This window comes from Drosophila eugracilis, unplaced genomic scaffold (assembly GCF_018153835.1).
Source record: "Drosophila eugracilis isolate 14026-0451.02 unplaced genomic scaffold, ASM1815383v1 contig_498, whole genome shotgun sequence".
Taxonomy (NCBI): Eukaryota; Metazoa; Arthropoda; class Insecta; order Diptera; family Drosophilidae; genus Drosophila; species Drosophila eugracilis.
In genome coordinates, this window is record NW_024573369.1 from 1,322,796 (window position 1) to 1,343,635 (window position 20,840).

The following is a 20,840-nucleotide window of genomic DNA, read 5'->3' on the forward strand; positions in this document are numbered from 1 at the left end:
TAAGTTTAACCTTGTGAATGAGGTGTGTCCTTTGAAGATATCAGTCCAATAGCTTACTGTTTGCTCAGATAAGGATTTCAAGGGGTGGCCAATGTATTCCTTTCGGGACGATGAACGATGAACAATGCCCTGCCTTCAGTTACTGGCCACAATGCAAGTGGGCAAGTTGTGCCGCTTGGCTCTGCGCTTCTGGATGGGATTGACCCTGGTGCTGGGCTGCTTCTGTCACTACTATTGCCCCACTCGGAGGCGTCTGGTGTATTCCCGACTTTTGCAGATCTTCAACTGGGTGATCATGATCGTAAACTTGGGAATGTATTACTTCTATTTTATATACGCCACGAATTACTTTGCAAAGGGAACATTCAGGCGGCAGACATTCGTAATTCAGGTGGGCAAAAATAGGGATTAGGTTTTATGATTATTTAATTTGAAATTACATCTTTATAGCTGTGCAATTGCAGTGTTAATTTGCAGCTGCTGATAATCATAGTCCAAAGTATATGGCGATTGCTAAGGGAACAAGAGGTGTGCCAGGCATATAACGAGTTGTCCGAGATTTTGGAAGAAGACCTCCAGCTGAAGGAACACAGTCGTTTCTACAGCCTGGCTTTCCTGGCCAAGATCCACAATTTCATACACAACTTCAACTTTGCGCTGAGTGTCCTGATGATTTGGGGCTTGCGACCCTTTGAAGTGTCTGACTTGTTGGCCAACTTTTTTTACGTTTACAACTCCCTGGCCAGGGATTCCTTTCAAGTGGCCTACATCCTAGTCCTTCTCAATGTGAGTGAGGCACTGCGCCAGAACAGACAGCAGGAGCCAGGCAACTATCTCCAATTCATGAGGAAACTACGCAGACATGAGCAATTGATGGAGATTGGGAGGCGAGTGCATCGAAAGTTCGCCTGGCTGGTGGCTGTCGTCCTGTTTTACCAAGTCTACTTCAACACGGCCACCATTTATCTGGGCTACTCCTTCTTTGTGCAGCGGGAGGAGCCCTTGGGCCTGTGTGGCTGGAACTTGAAGATCCTGCTCACAGTCATGTCCATTTCGGTCAAACTTTTTGATGCCCTGCTTTTGCAGATTATCTGTGAAAACCTGCTGACCGAAGAGAACCAAATCTGCCGGAGTCCCAAACTCCAGAGGCAGGATGTCAACTCCAAGGCGGTTCACAGACAGGTGATTAGTTATAATAGCATATATATATGGCATATATCTGTATTATATTTTCTAGTGGGAAATGTCCGCTTTGAGACGTGCCATTAGACGAGCCTCGTCGGAGAACAAAGTGCTGGGAATGTTCAGAATGGATATGCGGTGTGCCTTTGCCCTGATTAGCTGCAGCGTTTCCTACGGCGTCATTATCATTCAGATCGGATATATCCGTGGCTAAATTAACCCTCGCGTAGTCGGCACCTTATCGTTGCTTGGTTTTAATTAGGCTAATTACCAAGCTAATCGAAGGAATTGGATCTCTGGGGAAACAAAAACATGGAAAATATGAACTTAGGGGACTTAGACCAAGAGTTTTTTGGAACAAACCCAAATTGTGAGATAAAATCTTAAAACTTTAATAGATTTAGTTAAAGTTTTTAAGCCATGACAAAAATTATAAAACCTATAAGAATGTCTCCGATTTAAAATTGTAACTGGTTAAGTCTTCAGTTTTTTAATGCTATAATTTCCACGAAAATTCGATTTCAGTTTGGAAAAAGTTTAGGCTTGGGTTTTCTTATTCCTCTTTTTGACATTTTTTGTGAGAAGATATCTGGATTTTCCACGATATCCGATGAGAAGCTAAAGTCCGGATTAGCCGACGAAATCTCGTGCTGGTCGAGACTTTTCGTGACAAAAACTTTGGGATCGAGAATCGTCGAGCTAATGTCCAAATCAGAGCATTTAGCTGGATCATGGATCATGGTTAACTGCTCCTTCTCAGCCTTCAATCGATCCAGACGTCGCTGTTCATCCTTCATGAAAGTGGAGGCCATTAACTGGGAGTTGGATTTTTTGGCCATCGTTTTTGGTGGTGGCCTTGGCATCTTGGCACAGCGGATGTGCATGTGGTAGTCAGTGGTAGACTGTGAATTCTCACTTTTGTTGCCACTAATTGCGGTAAAGGAATCGATAGTACAGTGGCTGGGACGCATGCCATTCCATTCCAGCTTCGTCTGAATCCTTGAGATCTTCACATACTTCACCTCCGAGTGATCCGTGCAGTTGAAACATCCCAGAGATATTGCTTTCTTCAGTAGTTCCAACAATCCCTCGGCCTCCTGCTGTCCCAGTTCCATTGTCATGATTTGGGAATCATTTTCCGATTTTTCTGACCTATCACCTATCTGGTTCTTCCTTTCTGCCTCGGTTTCTTCATGCTTCTCAAAGAGTTTCTTGACCCGCTCGTTCAACAGCCTGGACTGTGAGTCGCGTACCATCCTTTCCATATTTTTGGCTTTCAACAAATCGATGGCCAGTTGAGAAGGCGTTTGGACATCTCTGGACAGATGATCAAACTGAATGCGCTCCTTTGGGGCCATTCCGAAGATCTTTAACGGTATAGTGGAGCTTGGTCTGAGACCAACATTGGGATCCTGTGATCGCATGGTCTGTGCCAGCTGCCCTTCTCTCCTCTGTGCATTGTACTTCCTCATCGTGGCTGCTTTATCGGTGGGCAGGCGCTTCGGCTTTTTGTTCTGACCCTTAACCAAGGGATGGATCCTTACCAGATGAACTGTAGAAAACAGAAAAGAGTTTCATATACTTAACTCTGGCTTTATGCTTTACTTACCATTTGGAGATGTGTTGACCCTGAATGGTGCTTCGTTGTAGGGCGTCTTGGCCCTGATCCTTCCCATCTTGCGGGACTCACTGCCACCGGATGCCGTGCTTGAGTTGTTCCTGATCACCCGCCACATGGGTTCTTCATTGCAGATCTTTGGTTTGCCAGCAATGTCTAGCAGGGTTAACATATGTTTTAAGCAGTCTTTACTACGACAATGTTTCGTACCGCATGTACTCAGGATTTTCCTTATCCAGTCCAATCTGATGGTGTATGCCATGGCGTGACTTCAATCGAAATGCACAAAGAAAAAAAGGAGAACGGAAGATGAATTTTGAGATCGAATTTTACATGGATATTAATATAGTCGATTCCATTACTTGAACTGGGAAACAAACTGACCGGCAGCAGGGTAGAAGCCTACTTAGTTGGATTAACTAAGCATTACTGAAATATTTTTAAATTTTATAGGAATTTTAGAAGCTTTTATTTGTTAAGAATTGTCCGATTCAAAATGATGGTCCAGCATTTTGTAAGCCCTAAAAAGTATGCTATAAAAATTGAAGAATTTCCAAAGTTAATTAAAGAAAATCATTTTCCAGCTGAAAACAAGGAAAATCCAAGGCATATGATTACGTATTTTTATTACGGTTTATTTCGAGTGTGTTTTTGGGGTGTGGGCGAGTGTTTCATCCGCTGATGAACAAATTACATTTGACATAATACATAATGAAAACGCTTTTGAGGCCGCATGGGGTCTCTCAATATTTTTTGTTTCTCGCACATGAACATGAGTATTGTACATATGTTGGGTGTACTTGTGTGTGTTCTTTCTTCTTTGTTTTTTTTTATTTTGCCCATGTATATATATATGTATATATATCAACCCAATTCTTAAACTCTTTACTTCCATTCGTTTTTTATGTTTTGTTTTTCTTTTTGTGGTTTGCACTATTATATATAGCACATATATAGCTCTACTGCCGATCCGTATGCGAACTTCAACAAAATTGAATTTGATTTACTTTCTTTACTCATCGCTAAGGCTAAGGGTTTCTTCGTTTTTCTTTTTAACTCTTTCCTCTTCGTAGGTGTATGACTAGCAAAAAACATTGCATTTTGGATGGGCTTGAATGGGTCTGGGGTGGCAGTGGGGGTCGGGATGTAAATGTGATGTTAACGGGGATGTACATACATAAATGTGAGCGGAAACCATACGAAAGCTGCCCGTACATGTGTCAATGTGTGTGTATATTTTCATCGATATTCGACATATTCGATATTCGATTCGACAACAACAACAACAAAAAGAAAAGGCACAATTTTGATGAAACGCTTTCCCATGCTTTGTATGCGCGCGCGTATGTGTTAGTGGATAGGATATATATATATATATATATAGATATATATCATCTGGGGCGAATTGGGGTTTCTCGATTTTGCTTCCCTTGTCAGCCGCTCCTTGATCTAATTTAAATATATATATATTTTCTTTATCTAGTTGATAATTGCTTGATAGTTAGTTCTCGAGGGTTTCATGTTTAGTTTAGTAAAATCTAAGGCTAGTTGGAAAAGTGATTTGAGTTCTTGGGTTCTCGGGGGCGTCTCTCTCTCTCTCGGAAGAACCGCTTGGAAAATAGGCCTTCCCCTTGATTTAAATATTTTTAGTTTTTAGTTTTTCCGTTTTTTTTTTTTTTTTTTTTTGAGCGAAAAAAAATCACTTGCTACGAATAGTCACCCAAAAAAGACGTGGGGCGCACCCTGTTAAGCGGTTATCTATAGTTAACTCCTCATCTCTCATCTCGTCTAATGTTAGTTAATGCAATGCCTTTCGTATGCTAGTTGGATGTATCAAATTGAAGTTAAGAAGTTCGATTTGTTTATTACACTTAGCGGGTTATCCTCCTTCTTCTTTTATGTTTCTTGTTCTTATTTTCATTTTAGAGTGGAAATTATTCGCATAGTTTTGTATTTTGTTTTATCATTGTTTTAGTTTTTTGTTTGTTTATTAAATATAACAATGCTCTCGGCGCAGACATTGTGAAAATTATAATGCTTTGTTGTTTTCATTCTTTATTTGTATAATAGTTATATGTATATATTTTTGAAATAATATCCATAGCTGCTGCTGCTGTGGCGTCGTCGACGTTTTTGCAATATACAAAAAAGTTAAATAAAAAAAAATATATTTATATATGTTCGAAGTAGGATAATAAGTAAGATAGGGAGCAAGAGAGATGGACAGAGTTGAAAAAAAAAAAAAATAATAATAATATTTATATGCATATTTCGCATGAATAATAATGTTAACACTCAACTTGAATTTTGCTAAATTTTTTCGAACAAATTTCGTATGTGTTTTGTTTTTCGTTTTTCTTATTTTTCTTTTTCTTTTTACTGTGCGTTGGCTATAAATCGTAAATTGGTTTATATAAATTAATCAGCAAATATATGTATAGTTATCTAATTTGAGTTGATCTCATCTCCAGCTCTGCTTCTTGTCCGCTTTCGCTTTCGCTTTCGCTTCTACATCCTCTTCCTTATTCATTTATTTATTTGCCTTTGCAATTCGATTTGTCTTGTGTGTGGTGTGGTGTTTGTATGTATGTGTATAAAATTAGACCGCAACGGTAATCCATGTATGTTTGTATGGGTTCGTGTGTGTGTATGTGTGTTTGTATTATCTACATACTATATTTGTTTCATAGATTGTTAAATATACAATATATTACTCATTATATAGATTTAAATCAACGCGACAACAAATTCCATTTCTTTTCTTTTCTTTTTTCCTTCTCTTTCCAACCGCTTGCTGTCGTAGTTTACATTATGCGGATGTTTTGTGTTTATTTATATAGTAAAATGACTTTGTTTCGACGATCTCTTGCGGACTATAGGCTAAATGGTACAGATATATATATATAGTAAGTAGATGTGTGAATGAATGTCTGTGGTTTTCTTTTTATATGCAACTTTTCCACTAGTTTCTAGTATTTATCATACGCATGTTTTATTAAGTTGTTTTTTTTTTTTTATAGTTCTTGTTGGTTTTTAGTTTTGTGTTGCTTTTAGGCAAAGGCGAGTGGGAAAAATTACATACATCTAACAACAAATGCACCAACGTTCTTCTCATCATCATCTTCCATCGTTATTAGCTTCGATATTCATCATCAATATCATTATCATTAGATCGTAATCGTAAATCGTCGTTATCGTCGTCAATCTCTGACTATCCGCTGGATCCGCAACCGTAACCATAACCATAACCATAACTAGAACCGCCTTCACGTCCCGTCATCGTCGTCATTTCATTTCTCGTAGTCAGCTACTAAACATTGTCGTACTTAAAGTTAACCACCTTGCCATGCAAATGCACTTGTGCATCAGCATCGGCATCAGCATCACCATTAAACCCCAAAAAAACATTATTGGTGTGCATGGTTCGGGGGGGTGTCTGTGCCAGTGCCAGTGCCTATGCCTATACCTGTGCCTGCATGTTTACATATATTATATAGATCAATATATATCAAAAAACACATTATCGTCAACATAACTAACTCGCTATAACTCTTGGCTCTCGTATATAAACATCAACATAAACAAACAACACTCTAGCGCTTAACGAACTCCTCGAAGCCCTTCTCTCCTTCGACTCTCGACTCTATGCTTTCTATAATCGGATCTTAGTCTATATAAGTGGTGTGTATATATATATATATATATATTATATTTCGCTTCTCTTCTTTTGTTTATATCCAACTTTGTTCTAACTAAAAACTATACACCTTTGTCCGCTTCAGTTTGAACACCCCCATAACTCTCAACTCATATTCCTACGATGCCAAAATGCTTTGCTCTGATGTTCGCTCATTTCCTTCCATCCTTGTCTAGCTGCTGGATGTACGTTCACATGATCGTACTGTAATGAGTGCATCCAAATAAAATTGCTTTGGACAATTTGCTACATTAAGTTGGCTGCTGCGGCTGCGTCGTTATAAATTTTTACTGTCTATATGTTTGTCAAGTTTGTTAGTCCGTTTCCGTTTCCGTTTTCTGTCGTTGTTGTCGTCAATGTTGTTATAGTTGTGGCTGCTGCTGTTGTTGTTGTAGTTGTAGTTGTAGTAGTTGTTATTGTTGTTTCTGTTGCTGTTGTTACTGTAATGGATCATCAGTGCGGCGTCTTCTGTTGTGGCTGCTGATTTGTTGCTGCTGCTGTTGCTCCTATTGTTGTTCTCGAGACCGGTCGGCATCGAACTCGAGGCGGCAGTGTCCAAGTTGTGGTGGCTGTTGGTCATAGAGATTCCTTGGAAGGTACCCAAATGGTTGGTCCCGACTGGGACCAAATCATCGATTTCACTTTGCTATAGATCTCCTCGATGGTATCGCCCTGGACAACGCCTGTGAATAGGAAAATAAAAGGTAGATAAAAAGCTCTATGCTTGTTTTTGGTAGGTTCTTCATTTACCCGTAAAGTATTCGCCGAATTCCTGCTCCATTTTAATAGCCCGCTCGTAAGTCTTCTTGGCCTGCTCCTCCGTCATGCGACGATTCATCTCCCTGTAGAAGTATATATTAGTAAGAACCTTCAACCTTAAAGCTACAACTACTATCAAAAACTTACATCACAGAGTCCACCGACTTGGGCTTGATGAACACTGCAACGGGATAGAGCTGGGCCACTTGCAGGCGCTTGATGGCATTTCCGGACACGTCCAGGATGCAGTGTTTGCCCTTCTCCGCCACCTCGCGCACACTGGCCACCGAGGTGCCATATAGATTGTCGTTATACTGGCCCGCCTCGATGAACAAATGGTTCTGGATATCCCTTTCCATTTGCTCGCGAGAGGACACAAAGTGATAGTCCCTACCGTCCACCTCGTACTCCCTCTTGGGTCGAGTGGTGTCTAAGGAGGAGAAATAAGAAGATGATTAAAATGATTATTTTGTTTTCTCAGATACTCACGTGGCACACAGGAGCCGAACTTTTCGGGATACTCCGATATTAGATCATCGTTGATGCGATCCTTGAGCGGTCCCAGGATAATCACCGGGCGCGTATAGTTGATGGACAAACGTTGCACGGCCTCGTAGGACAGCACGTTCTCCTCGGAAGCTGGAAAGTAGGTTAAGAACTTGGATTAGGACCTTGGCGTGCAGGTGCTCTATACATCATCGCAAAGTGTTCTAAATGAGTGGGTAACGGAGAGTGGGAAATGGGAGGTGGGGTTATCTCGGGGACTCTACAAAACAAACTTTCTATTTTTCGGTCTATGTTGCAACTTTGGGACTTTAATATTTATTAAAAGAGATCGTTACCGATCAAGGCAAGTCAGTTAGAGTTAGGAATGTATATATGTAAATAGTTTCTATTGTTAATTTAAACTAATTGGAAGTTGCTTTCTACGGATTTAGGGAGAAGAGTGGGAGAATTTGTAACTATAAGTTAGAGGTTCGTTTAATCTAAGCTCTGGCACACAAAAATTTACAAGAAATCTTTCGTTTTCATAAATGAAATTGAAACTGCAAAGTAAAAAAGATCGAGAAACCGGCAAATACTTGTCAAGTCATATGGCACTTATCAAGCATTCACTGTGCTTACCGAAAAACAAATCATAAATCGAGCAAAGGAGGCAAAAATGCTTTATGTTCGATTGGGGTTTTGGTTCCTAAGGAGAAGTCACTTAAAACTTAAAATATATGAAACTTAAATTCGAAATGGAAATAAATCAAATATGTAAATGCAAAAAATGTGAAATGGTAACCAAAAGCTACTACACTTATGTATGTATGTTTTAGGCCATATATGTATATATATATAAAGATATAGATATTGAAATGATAATTATGTAGACATAGAGCAGGCGATCTACGAGCAAACAGTTAACAGACAGTGGGCACATTGGGTTAGAGTCTTACATGGTTACATACTACATACATGACATCATGATCTTACATACATGGCACACACAAAAACTTGGACAACATGTGTGTGTGTGTGTGTGTGTTATGAGTGAGTGTGTTTAGGTTATGTTCTTAGATCATTAGAACTAGCTCAGGATGAACCCAGTTATTTGGATTGTTTTTTTCTTGAGGTAACACAGTCGCACACTTCCTCTAAGCAGAGGGGAGAAAGAGGGGGATTTACTCACTTGACGCCTTGTAGAACTCACTCACAGATTAGTTTGAGGGGGTACTCATTTACTGACGCACGGTACGTCGAGTGCTATACGAAATGGATTAACAACTGCTCGATTAAGGCAAATAAAACTCCCTCGATTTGTACAATTCCTTTATTTCAGCTTCATTTTGGGTTGGTTGGGCTCATAGCCCGCCATTATTTAATTCACAATTATCTCTGGACTCTAAGACGAAAGGTTGGGAGGGGGGAGGCAACTTAATCTGATGGTCTTTCCCCTCGAATTGGAAACAATTTTTGCTGTGGGTGGTTGTTTTCTCTTTGGACACATGCAAAAAAGACACGACACGAGACGAGCAATACATAAAAAAAAACAACAACAAACCAACTGAGCATTGGAATCGGTCCAGTTACACTATATATATATATCTATATAGATAGATCTGTGTGATAAAAAGTGTTTGTGTGTGTGTGGGGAGGGGAGGTGTTTATGTCGACAAGGTGAGGGTTTTTAGCTAACTAAGTAAAGGACACGGGACAAACAACTATCCAGGCAAAAGGAAATATTACTCTAAGCTCAGCTCATTCGGGTGGGTATTGCGATCTTCTGATCCATGGGTCAACTTCTGTTGCTGCTCGGGTGATACTACGCAATGTGGCAACCAAAAAGAAAACAGGAAAAAAGGAAACCCAAAACTAGGCAAACGATACATGGTGTGAGAGTGTCAGTTGTGTGTTTTTTTTTTGTGGTTCCACAAAATTTGCTATCATCATTCGATTCTACGCAACTATCAACAATTCACAACATTTCAGGAACTGATAACGAAATCATAAGTTCTAGAATTTGGGGGTAACTAAAACTCAAAGTGTGTGGTGTCCAGGGAGGAATTCCAATTTAAACTTGGGAATAGTTTTTTGTATGCATCATAGGCATGATAATAAAAACAAAAAAACATTATTAAATATTTCTCTGCTAAAAATAATCATTCTACTTGCCAGAGGAAGAGGACTTTATCCTAGTTAATATACAAAAATGAAATCAATGAAGGGAAAGAAAAGAAAAACGAAAAACTACCGAAAAAGCCTTTCAAAAAGGTTAACTCTGCAAACGAAACAGGCCGATAGAGATAGTTATATAGCAGAGAAATAGAGACAGATAGAGAGAGATGTAGTGAGACAGCATGAGTGAGAGACAAAGCAAGAGATAGCCAAGATAGGAAAATCAAAGAAAGAACACAAAAAGGTATAAACCAAGAGGAATATTGATCTTGCAAAATTTTGTTTCTTTGGATTTCACAACTAAATATTTAACTTTCATTCTTTCGGTTTAGGTTTTTAAGGTTTTTAAGGTTTTTTGTTTTGTTAAGTTAAGTAGAGGAAAACATAAGCTTTGTTGTAATTTTCACTAGTTTTACAAAAAAAATAGAAGAGACTTTGTTGCTTTTATTTTGTATTTTTTGTTTTTTTGCTTATTTTGTTTGCTGTTGTTTCTGGTGGTTTAGATTTAGATTTTTTGTTTGTGATTGTTGATTGTTCAGATGCTCGACTTACGATAGTCAGCATCGTTATTCTCCAAGTAGATCAGAGTTATCTGCTCCATATCGGGTAGCTCCACCCTGTAGATAATCTCGCCTGAGCAGTGATTAGTCGTTTAGCGATGATGGCGCAGATTTAGAAGAATTTAGTAGTAGGTAGTAGCAGTAGTAGTAGTAGTTATATATAGTAGTAGTAGTAGTAGTAGTTGGTTGTTGTCGCAGTTCGTGGGCGCATGGTTATAACAAATATACATATATATGTTTACATATAGAGATATATATCGGTGGTCATATTGTTGGTTTAATTTGTTTTTAATTCGATTGGTTGGTTGTTGGTTTGATAAGTTAAATATTTATATATATATATATATAGAGAGATTGAGAGAGAGCGAGATATTGATATTCGAGTGTGTGTGTGTGTGTGTGAGTGGTATGGGAAATCGAGTGTAAGAAAGTTTCGTGAGTTAAACAGAGGTTTACAAAGAACAAATTAAGGTTATGTTTGGTGTTTGGTTCCATCATGGATATATTCAAATATATATATTCAGATGTGGAGTGACGTTGCGTTTACGTTTACGCACAATTTTAAAACGGTAGTAGATATAGTAGCAGACATAGTAGTAGAATAGTAGTAGATTCGAACGGTAGTAGTTGTTGTTGCCGTTGAGTAGTAGTAGTTGTTGTTGTTTGTTGGTTGGTTGGTTGATTGGTTGATTGGTTGGTTGGTTGGTAGTAGTAGTTGAGTAGTAGGCAAACAACACAAGAATTCAAAGTAGTTCACAGACACAGGGGTTAAATGTAAAAGAAGAAGAACAAAAATACCAAAGGATTAACAACAAATCGAAATCGAAATCACCATTTTACTCATATCTTCTACTGTCTGTCTGTGTCTGTGGCTGACTGAAAGAACTGAACTTAACAGAAAATCAAAAATGAAACTCGAAAAGGAACAGAAAATGAAAGGAGAGTTGAGTTGAGTTGAGTTTTCTTTTCTGTCTTGAGTGAGTGAGCATCCCGAGCTGAGAATTGTCCAAGGAAAACTTTCTTTCGGTTGGCTGTGGCGTGTATCTCTGTATTTATAATGAATCTGATCTGTTCTGTATCTGTTCACACCAAAAGTACGCCATTCCAGAGTTACATCTATATAGTTAGTATGTACAGTATTATATTATATCGCATCGAGTGTGTATGTGGCAACATTGAAACACGACGTGATACAAGCGGATAATAAAAGAACGAACAGCGAGTTGAGAATCGAAATGGTATAGTTTGATTTTCTGTCATCAATATGTCCGTATATCGTACATTATAGTATGCGAACAATCAGGGCAATCGAAAGATGTAACTTAAAAGGAGAAAAACCTAAAACACTAAGACCTTGTCCTTGAAAGATCATTGCCTGATGTTCAGATTTAATGTACTTCCTGTACAACTTCTATTCATATATTCATATGCAAATCTGATGTATACATCATTTTACATATTTCTTATGATTTCCTTTATACATTTAGTGTACATTTAATGGACATTAACATGCATATGATAGAGTTGGTTCGAAAGTTACATTTGGACGATCCATTCATCGTCGATCGGTTAGATATATAGAAATATAGTGGGCTATATATATAGATTTGGAAGATCTTGACATGTATTTATAGCGATAGATAGTGATGTAAGATCGCCAGAGACATGTGATGTACAGATGTATGTATGATCGTAAATAAAAAGCGCTGAGAACCCAAAACTTCGAACGGAACGAACACAAAAATCAAATTACCGTTAATCACGTGTGATGTCTTGATGTATGCATGTATGTAAATAGTTATGTTATGTATGTATATATATATGCAGGTAAGTTGTGGTTAATCGTATGTCTTTCTGCTGAGACTGTGTTAGTGTTTTCTTACAGCAAATGCAATTCTATGTATGTTAAAGTTATGTAAATCGAAAAGTTAGCATTATGTTAGGTCTGTTTTATGTTCAATGGATAGAGATATACTCAGTTATAGATTATATAGTTAGATATCGATATGTATATGTTGGTAAATTCTTCTGATCGAGTACATACCTCCTTCAGCATTGGCATCGTCTTGTGTGTAGCAAAGCATAAAGGCTAGAAAACGAAGAGAAAACAAACGAGAAACCGAAAGGGAAGAGAAAAAGAGAGAAAACAGAAGAGAAGAAATCGAAACAGATATGGTTTTGTCAGTTTAAAACAGAATAGCGGTGGAGATCGGTTCATTTTGGGGTACACACAACATTATATATTATATTATTAATATTATTTGGTTCAAAAATGTGATCCTGAATGGTTCTTATTCTTATTGCTTTCAAAGCAAACATAAAGATATATGGTCACACTTGGTAACATATGTAACCTTGATGTAAGAACCATTCAGGATCATCTCGAAAGTTGGAGAAACCATCTGAAGGCTCCTTCTACTTCTGTATGTATTATAGTTATTAGAACAGGATGGCAAGTAGTCAAAGGTTGTTTGCTAGATATCATTAAAAACTGTTTAAAATTCGTAGTGATGTAGATATTTGATGAAAGCAGCTGGACACAGAGTTTATAGTTTTGATATTTTGATAGAGAGACGAGCGATAAGAAGTTAGATGTACTGTCAGTAGAGAGTAGCGTTAGAAAAAGCTTTTTAAATGAACTAAAGAACGAAATCAACTTGGATTCATCTCGATGGGGGTTCGGTGATGATGTATCGATGTATGATTGTACATTGATGTAGATCGTGCAACTCTGCCGCTGAAGAACGCTCTTCGGGATACAGCTAAAGTTTCTTCTTAATATTTGTTTTTAGTTTTTAGCTTAATCCAAGACTATATACACGATGATGGCCATGAACTATAGAACTCCCCGCGAACGACTAACGGTTAGTAAGATCGTGTGACTATAGCGTACTGTCTAAAATGTATACAAAGTGTGTGTGTGTTTGTGTGTTTTCGTTTACAGGTGTTTGTGTGATTGTTAACCAAGACTAGACCATCTGAGAAGCCCTGACACCTTAATACATTTACAAGCGGATAGACCTTGATATATACAGATATATATATATATCGCCGATATCGGCTCCGTTCGGAAATATTTCCCTGCGATAACTTCGGCACTTACGTTGCGGCTCATTCGCCTGGTTGTTGTTGACATTGTTGATGTCAATTTCGCTGGTGCTGCTCACAACTCCATTGGCTAAACATTAATAGTTCGGGATCGGGGCACACGCAAGATAGATAATACAACATCCAACATCCAAGCACATCGAATGGGACAGGAAATGAGTGTGTGGTGTGTTTTGTTTTTTTTTGGTGATGATGTGTGTGATGTTTCAGTGTGGTTGATTCGTTGGTTCATCAATGGATTCGATCGGTATATATCCAGGATTTGGTAAATGTGAATCGGATGAGTGTTTTCGGACATCACGGGTTTCGGTGGGGTAAAAACATATATGAAAATAAACAAGAAATGGAAATCATATAAAATGCATAACAAAACGATAAATATATAAGAATTGGGAGGGAGCAATGTGGGTAGTAAAACATCTCAACCAGAAACATTAAACGAAACATTTTTCTAATTTATTTTGAATAAATTAAAAACATCAACTCAGGACAGGACAAATAATACAACAACTGTAAGCCTCTGATGACTATTCTTCACAAATATTTGCTGAATGTAAAGTAAATCGTTAACCTTTCATGCCCACAAGTTACAAATGACTTAACAATAAGTTGAATAGTTTTAAGGAACCGACTTTTATGACACATAAACAATGGTTAAAACATACGTTGATAACATAAACACATCTTGTTACGGCATGAGAGGGTAAACTAAGAACAATCACCATTGCCAAGTAAGAAAAAAGATAACTTTATGGGACAAGGACATCGTGAGGTTTTTTGTGCAAAATTTGTGCTCTCCACGAAAGATGTCTTAAAAAACATGTAAATCTTTCTTATAGTTAACAGAACAGACACACTCTCGAAGTCAGTCAGAAACACCCGCCCATTATAGCAGACACACACGCTCATCCATATCCAGTCAGAAATTGAGTAGAGAAAGCGACAGAGTAGAAAATCTTTGAGCCTTAAGCCTAGGACTAAAACAAAAGAACGCCTTGGATTGAGATTTAGTTGATTGATGTTCTCCCATTATTGGCCATCTCCGGAGAAAGAGCGAACGATCGAGTCTGTGACAGAGTCGGACTGCTGGCTTCCCTTGGACTTGGTCTACTTACGCTCTTGGTCGCTGCCATCTTCATTCTTCTCATCGCGACTCTTCATAAACGGAAATTTGCGCGAGAATGTGAAATTCTTTTTCTTTCGATCCAATGTCGATTGCTGAAAGTACAGAAAGAAATATAATGATTAGTTAAGATTCTGGGAAATGGGTTCTTAAGAGCCCTTAGCTTAACCCACCTTATCCAGATTATTATTGGCTGCCGCATGACCCTGGAACTTCACACTGCGATCCCTGGCTCGCATCTTGCGCTCCCAACGCCTTTTCGATGGCACAATGCCGATCTGCTCATCCTCATTGTCGCCCAGTACCCGTCGTGCCTGCCACCATTCATCGTCGGAAGCATTGGTCACATGCAGGATATCGCCATGCTTAAAAGGCAATCCTCGCGAGGGCAATCCATCGTCACGATTGGGGTCATAGTCGAACAGGGCGCGCACATACAGCGATCGTTTCTGCGTGGTTCGCAGCAGTGTTCCCGATCCTCCGGCACCGAGGGCAGCCTGTTGTTTCAACTCCTGGATGCGTGCCTCAAAGCGGTTGTACTCCTCAGGGCGGTACTGCGCCAACAGGGTCACCACACCGCCAGAAGTCTGGAATAATGCAGATTTAACTTCTGCTAATGGCAAATACCGAGTCGGAACTCACCTTAAGTGCCTGGGCCGCCTCCTCGTGGGTGGCGTGCGTGAGGTTGACATTGTTCACGCTGAGCAGCTGATCGCCGCGCTTAAGCTCGGAGCCAAGATCGGCAGGGCCGCCGGCCAGAATGAAGGACACATAGATACCCTGGCCATCTTCGCCGCCAACGATGTTGAAGCCCAGGCCCTGAGGTCCCTTCTGGATGGTGATGGTGCGCGGTTCTCTATGAAGGCAAGACTTTATTATAACCGAAAAACGTGCAAAAGGGTTAAGAAAACTCACCTGGTTATATCCTCGGTGCTGACAGCGCGCGGAGTTCCTGGCGGAACGGCGGCCAGGACATTCGTGGAGGCATATCGCGAGCCGGGCTCTAGGTTGTTATTTAGAAATTTGTGATTTTGGTTTAGGTTTATCGGTCGTTTTTTTTTTGGTTATTATTATTTCACATTGAATGGGAATAATTATTGAGACATGACAGAGATAGACAGAGAGACAGAGACAGAGAGAGACAGATATAGAGCGGTTAATAATGCTTTTCGAAAATATAATGATTTCTTTGCAGATTGGAGCGCGTCCAGAAAGAGTCCAGACAGAGACAGAAATAGAGACAGACAAACGCATAAGGGACAGAGACAGCTGGCACCGCCGAGAAAGAGAAAGAAACTGTTTAAAGAAAAAGACAGCGACAATAAAACTGAGGCCAACGGAAACCAAGATAACGGAAGACAGAACAGAACGGAAACTGAAGATAGCATTTGATTTTTTTTTTTTTTTTTTTTGATTTAACCCCTCCACAACACAAACACACACTATACACACAGGCACACACGATATCCCAGGCACACCAATAACGCTTGTTAACACCTTTATATTACAGCACAACAAATCAACAGAGATCGGCGGATCAGATATATGTATATTATTAATATTAATATTATTATTATGGTCTGATCGCCGGAACACAACTTTAGAACAGGCACAGATCTAGAGGGCGGGATGTTCAAATCAACAGCAATATGGCGGTGAGGACACTGACTACAGGAGAAGGCGGGAGCAGCTTCCAGCGTGTGTGGTGTGAAAATGAAAGTGATCTCTTCTAGGACCTCAAATTACTTGGCACAGCAGCAATAGCATTTGAATATAGGTGGGAAATATTGGTAGGAACATATATACGAAAGGGTTATATATATGTGTGAAGGATAAGCGTGAGGAAGGATAAACCTTTCTCGAGTGCTTTTATGAGTTGGGATCTCACATCTCATAAACCCAGTCGAGTAGGTCAAAAATATACACATAAAATGGTTAACTTATAAGCTATCCTAATAAAGAAATCATTTTTGTAACTAAATACTGATTAAGTTACTTTAAAAATGGATTAGAAAATGATAAGCCTTTCAGATTATCTAAGAAAAAAGGGTCTTTACAGAGATTGACTCAGGTTAACTTCAAAGAAGAACTTAGAAAACCAGAAAGGTATTAGAAATCAAGAAAAATATACAATAAAATACAATATTCTTATCAAATAAAATGTTAAAGAAGGAAAAAGAAAGGAAACAAAGAGCCATGATGAAGCCCAGGACAAGTGCATTTATGCTTAGAGATCTTAAGACCTCCGATAAACACCTTTGGCCTGGACATTAATGATATATATAGATATATATTAGTCACAAAAGAAGATCGGTTAAATAATAAACAAATCAATAGCTTACGACGCGGCTGGGGTGATTGGGAACGGTTGTTTGTTTGATTGGATTCGACAGGCAGGGCGGGCATGGAAGCATTGTTATAGAAGGAGGCGGGTGGAGATGCTGCTGCTGCTGTTGGTGTTGCTGCTGCTGCTGCAACAGTTGCCGTCGTGCTGCTATTACTGTTGTTGTTGTTGTTGTTGATGTTATTGCTGTTGTTGATGTTATTGCTGTTGCTGTTGCTATTGCTAATGCTAATGCTGCTGTTAGCGCCAAGCGACGGCGGCAACTTGCTGCTACTGTTGTTGGTGGCTGTGGCCGTGACTGTGGTGACTGTGGTGTTGCTGATTGTGTTGTTGCTTGCAATGACTGATGCAGATGCAGATGCAGATGCAATTGCTGCTGCAGTTTGTGGTGTTGGTGGTGAATCGACAACCGTATGTCCCACACTATTTAGCGCACCTGTCGACTGCGAATTGACCATCGGCGTCTGATGCTGCTGCTGGTGCACCTGACTTTGGCTCTGGCTGGTTGCCAACTGCGATTGCGACTGCGACAACTGTTGTCCAGATGATAGACCTCCTCCGCCGGACGCACTGGTGGTCAGGTGCTGCGTCTTGCCAATGATGAGCGTCACCTTGTCGGTGATGGACTTCAGTGTGGCCACCGCCAGTTCGTGCGTTACGTTCTCCAGGTTCTTTTCGCTCTGTCAGGAGGAGGATATAACATAATCAAATCAGAGTTGCTTATTGGAATCTATAGTAGAACACTCACCCCATTGGTGCGCACTGCAATCAGTTTGTCTCCGATCGAAAGACGTCCATCCACCTGCGCTGCTCCGCCGTCCATCAGCTTGGTCACATAGATACCATTATCGCCGGGGATATGCTGGTTGCCAATGCCGCCGGCAATGGAGAAGCCCAGTCCCTTGCCGCCCTTGACCAGATCGATTTCAATGACCTTAGGACCACTATCCCGGGCATCTCCAGCTGCCGATCCGGCTGCCGGAGTTGTGGCCGTTCCACGTTTTCGTTTCACATGCAGCTTAACCACATTTCCTGCCTTCTTTAGAGCATCCACAGCAGAGGCATGTGGCACATCCACCACGGACACCTCGTTCACGGAAACGATGATGTCGTTAATGCTCAGCCGTCCATCGGCGGCAGCTGCTCCGCCGGAAATGAGCTTGGTGATGTAGATGGAGGTGTCGGTGCCGATGTGCGGATTGTCTGTACCGCCGGCAATGGAGAAACCCAAACCAGAGTTGCCCCGCTCCAGCTGAATGTCCTCGTATAACCAGCTATCATCGCCATTAACCTGGAGGGGAACACAGATTATTAGTTTGGTTCATAAAGAGTTATGGGCTTTAGAAATGATTACATAATGTGTTGGTAAGTGTTCAAGTGTCTTATGAGGTGAAAATGTAATGGGAGGTGTGTTTATGTGTGTGTGTACATACAGTCAGTAATGAGTTACATAAATGTTAACCAAGTTTTTATTGGTATTAGGACGACTTTCTTTGGTTATCAAATGTACATCACATTTTAATTGATTGCTTTTACTATCAATATAATCTTAATCAGTTCAGATTTGTTTGTCAAGATTATGTCAAAGATAAACAGAAAGTTGCATTCCAATTAGTAGCAAACCAAGTTATTGCTCAACATTTGTAAATAACATCTTTGCAATGAGAACTTCATAAATTCATCTTCTTTATTAACAATGTAGTAACAAATTTATGAACTTGTTTTTACTTTTGCTTGTTACATAAAATTTCGAAATTGGCCCACCCTGAAATATATATTTTTCCCAGCTAAGATGCGATATATATATGACCTTCTCAGGTTTTTCAGTGATTTTGTGATGTCATAGCATGGATAATTCAGTTAAGGCAGCGAATACATAAAACAACATGAACGAAGACAATACACGACGATCACAAACAGACAAATGCAAATGCAGTTAAAAACGAAGACAAACAACGTTGATTTTTTAGTGCCCAGTTTCCATTATCGAGTTCTACTTTATTTTCAGGGGAAATCAAAGATTTATTTTACAAATGCCAGTTCTCAGACATTGGAATATGAGAATAAATTTTAGACACCAAAAAGATATGACCAGTATAACCAAATAAAGTAGATTTCGACAATGGAACCAGAGATGGGTTATGATCTTTTTCCACTTTTGGATTCATCCGGTGGCTTACCTTTGCCGACGACGCCTTATGGAGCTGAAAGTCGATGAAAGTGAAAGAGGAGGAAAGTTTAGAGAGGATGCTATTCCAAAGTTGTGTGACTAATAAATATGGTATATATATACGTATATTAACCCTCTAAAGGCCCCCTCAAACTGGCTGGAGATGGGAAATCGTGTCAATGGCGACTCTTGAAATATCTTGAATTATCTGGGCCGTAGCCAAAACTCTCGTTGCAATTAACGGGCAACCAAAAAATGGAAAACCAACAAACAGTGTGCTAAAAATGGCAACAAAAAACAACAAAAAAAACAGCTTGCACAACTTAAAGCGATCTTGATGGGTTAAGGGGTAAGGAGGGGCTGCCGGGCTGCCGGGGTGACGGGTTATGGCATCGTTAAACGAGTTCAATTGATTAGCAGGCCAGTGTAAATGAATTCATCAAGCAGCGACGACAGCAACATTAACCCTAAGAAAATGCAAAAGTGGGCGTTTCTCTTTCCCTTAACCCCACAACATATACATACATTACATATATATCTATCTGTATATATCTATATATTGCCATATCGGATGCTCTTGTCTAGCGAAAAATTGCCAATTAACCCTGGAGAGTGGGTCAAGATAAGTATACGCCTAAGGGAACCCAAGCAGGCGGGCTAAAAATATTAATATGCTCTTTGGGTTAATCGCTGGAGGATACTCTGTGCAGTGCAGCTACAGTGGTTGGTCGATAAACAAGAATCTTAACCCACTTTCTTAATAATACTCTTTATACAACTTTTCTTCAGGTAAATCATAGACATAACCTTGCAAAATGAACGCCCCTTAAATAGATTTAATTTCTTTAATTACACGAAAAAATATACGTGTTACATCTATGAGAGCCCATTAGCGGGCTAACACTGTACAAGGCACTTAGGCTAACAGGTTCGTGCCGCTTTTGCTTCCGCTGACAACTCTGGTTACACTTTTTCCAACCCAAAAAGAATTATAAAAAGAAGAAAAATTACATCATAAAGTTAACAATCGGAACTCACTTAATAGGAGCGGGCAGCAGGGGGACCAAATGTTGGAGGGGGGGGGTCACAAAAATGTGGTCGGGGTGTTGGGACAAGCACAAGACTTTGAGCCAACTAAACCCCAGGCACAAAAAAAAAGTAACAGCAACAGCACGCTATATTAACGGGGCCAACGAGCTACAATCGGTTTTTTTTTTTCGTACTTCTGCTACTTTTTTCTTTTCTGGGCCTTGTTTTTTTGTAAAGTTGTACACCCTTGAAATTAGTAGCTGGCACTAAAACCAAATCATATCATATATAGAGCACTTATCTTATCTATGATAAACATATGCTTTGGGGGCCACCAACACAAGCGCACTGAAAATGCGGAAAACCCGAACCTAGACGATAAAATTCTTAAGCTTTTGTAAGAAACTCATAAATTCCAATGCACATTTTGATATTGTTATAGAACGAATTGAGATGATTTAAGTTCTATAAGGCCCTCGCAAATCAACTGAGTCATTAAATTATATTCTATTTCAAGTACTCAACTCATTTGATTATTCGCTTTGCATGCAAAGCGAGGAAAATGTAATTTAATACCCAATGCGCCAGT

At 39.6% G+C, this 20,840-nt stretch overlaps 3 protein-coding genes across 34 annotated transcripts in view; 1 reads left to right on the forward strand and 2 right to left on the reverse strand.

Annotated features, from left to right (window-relative positions):
• The first annotated feature begins 31 nt into the window (after nt 1–31).
• On the forward strand, nt 32–1,412 carry LOC108116965 (putative gustatory receptor 10b). Its single transcript, XM_017229124.2, has 3 exons — nt 32–391; nt 451–1,182; nt 1,238–1,412. The coding sequence occupies exons 1-3, from the start codon at nt 125–127 to the stop codon at nt 1,394–1,396; spliced, it is 1,158 nt and encodes a 385-aa protein (XP_017084613.1). The 5' UTR covers nt 32–124; the 3' UTR covers nt 1,397–1,412.
• A 36-nt stretch (nt 1,413–1,448) lies between these two features.
• Nucleotides 1,449–3,335, reverse strand: LOC108116931. Of its 2 annotated transcripts, XM_017229080.2 has the most exons (3): nt 3,011–3,335; nt 2,792–2,956; nt 1,452–2,734 (listed from the first exon to the last, which is right to left on the reverse strand). In XM_017229080.2, the coding sequence occupies exons 1-3, from the start codon at nt 3,060–3,062 to the stop codon at nt 1,704–1,706; spliced, it is 1,248 nt and encodes a 415-aa protein (XP_017084569.1). In that variant the 5' UTR covers nt 3,063–3,335; the 3' UTR covers nt 1,452–1,703. The 2 variants fall into 2 exon arrangements, with proteins under 2 accessions (XP_017084577.1, XP_017084569.1); XM_017229088.2 differs by having other exon boundaries at nt 1,449–2,734; nt 2,792–3,335.
• A 79-nt stretch (nt 3,336–3,414) lies between these two features.
• LOC108116772 (disks large 1 tumor suppressor protein) overlaps nt 3,415–20,840 on the reverse strand; it is a 39,061-nt gene continuing 21,635 nt past the window's right edge. For 10 of the 31 annotated variants that reach the window (XM_017228877.2, XM_017228893.2, XM_017228806.2 and 7 more), the window contains 14 exons: nt 19,233–19,256; nt 17,801–18,343; nt 17,051–17,732; nt 15,624–15,711; nt 15,351–15,564; nt 14,882–15,295; nt 14,701–14,803; nt 13,581–13,655; nt 12,522–12,566; nt 10,470–10,550; nt 7,746–7,895; nt 7,404–7,686; nt 7,248–7,339; nt 3,415–7,180 (listed from right to left, as the gene is read on the reverse strand). In XM_017228877.2, coding sequence (XP_017084366.1) covers nt 7,074–7,180; nt 7,248–7,339; nt 7,404–7,686; nt 7,746–7,895; nt 10,470–10,550; nt 12,522–12,566; nt 13,581–13,655; nt 14,701–14,803; nt 14,882–15,295; nt 15,351–15,564; nt 15,624–15,711; nt 17,051–17,732; nt 17,801–18,343; nt 19,233–19,256 — 2,901 coding nt within the window. In that variant the 3' untranslated portion in view covers nt 3,415–7,073. Of the gene's footprint in view, nt 7,181–7,247; nt 7,340–7,403; nt 7,687–7,745; nt 7,896–7,923; nt 10,551–12,521; nt 12,567–13,580; nt 13,656–14,700; nt 14,804–14,881; nt 15,296–15,350; nt 15,565–15,623; nt 15,712–17,050; nt 17,733–17,800; nt 18,344–19,232; nt 19,257–20,840 lie in introns of those variants that run through there. The other 21 variants (XM_017228980.2, XM_017229051.2, XM_017229041.2 and 18 more) reach the window with 15 other exon arrangements.

What these genes read in the sequence shown, in the direction of transcription:
- LOC108116931 (XM_017229088.2), bottom strand. Translation starts at nt 3,062, where the DNA reads ATGGCATACACCATCAGATTGGACTGGATAAGGAAAATCCTGAGTACA. An exon ending in GGTCAACACATCTCCAAATG is followed by an intron (nt 2,735 to 2,791) that starts GTAAGTAAAGCA and finishes TGTTTTCTACAG; the next exon opens with TTCATCTGGTAAGGATCCAT.
- LOC108116965 (XM_017229124.2), top strand. Translation starts at nt 125, where the DNA reads ATGCCCTGCCTTCAGTTACTGGCCACAATGCAAGTGGGCAAGTTGTGC. An exon ending in GGCAGACATTCGTAATTCAG is followed by an intron (nt 392 to 450) that starts GTGGGCAAAAAT and finishes ACATCTTTATAG; the next exon opens with CTGTGCAATTGCAGTGTTAA. An exon ending in CCAAGGCGGTTCACAGACAG is followed by an intron (nt 1,183 to 1,237) that starts GTGATTAGTTAT and finishes TATATTTTCTAG; the next exon opens with TGGGAAATGTCCGCTTTGAG.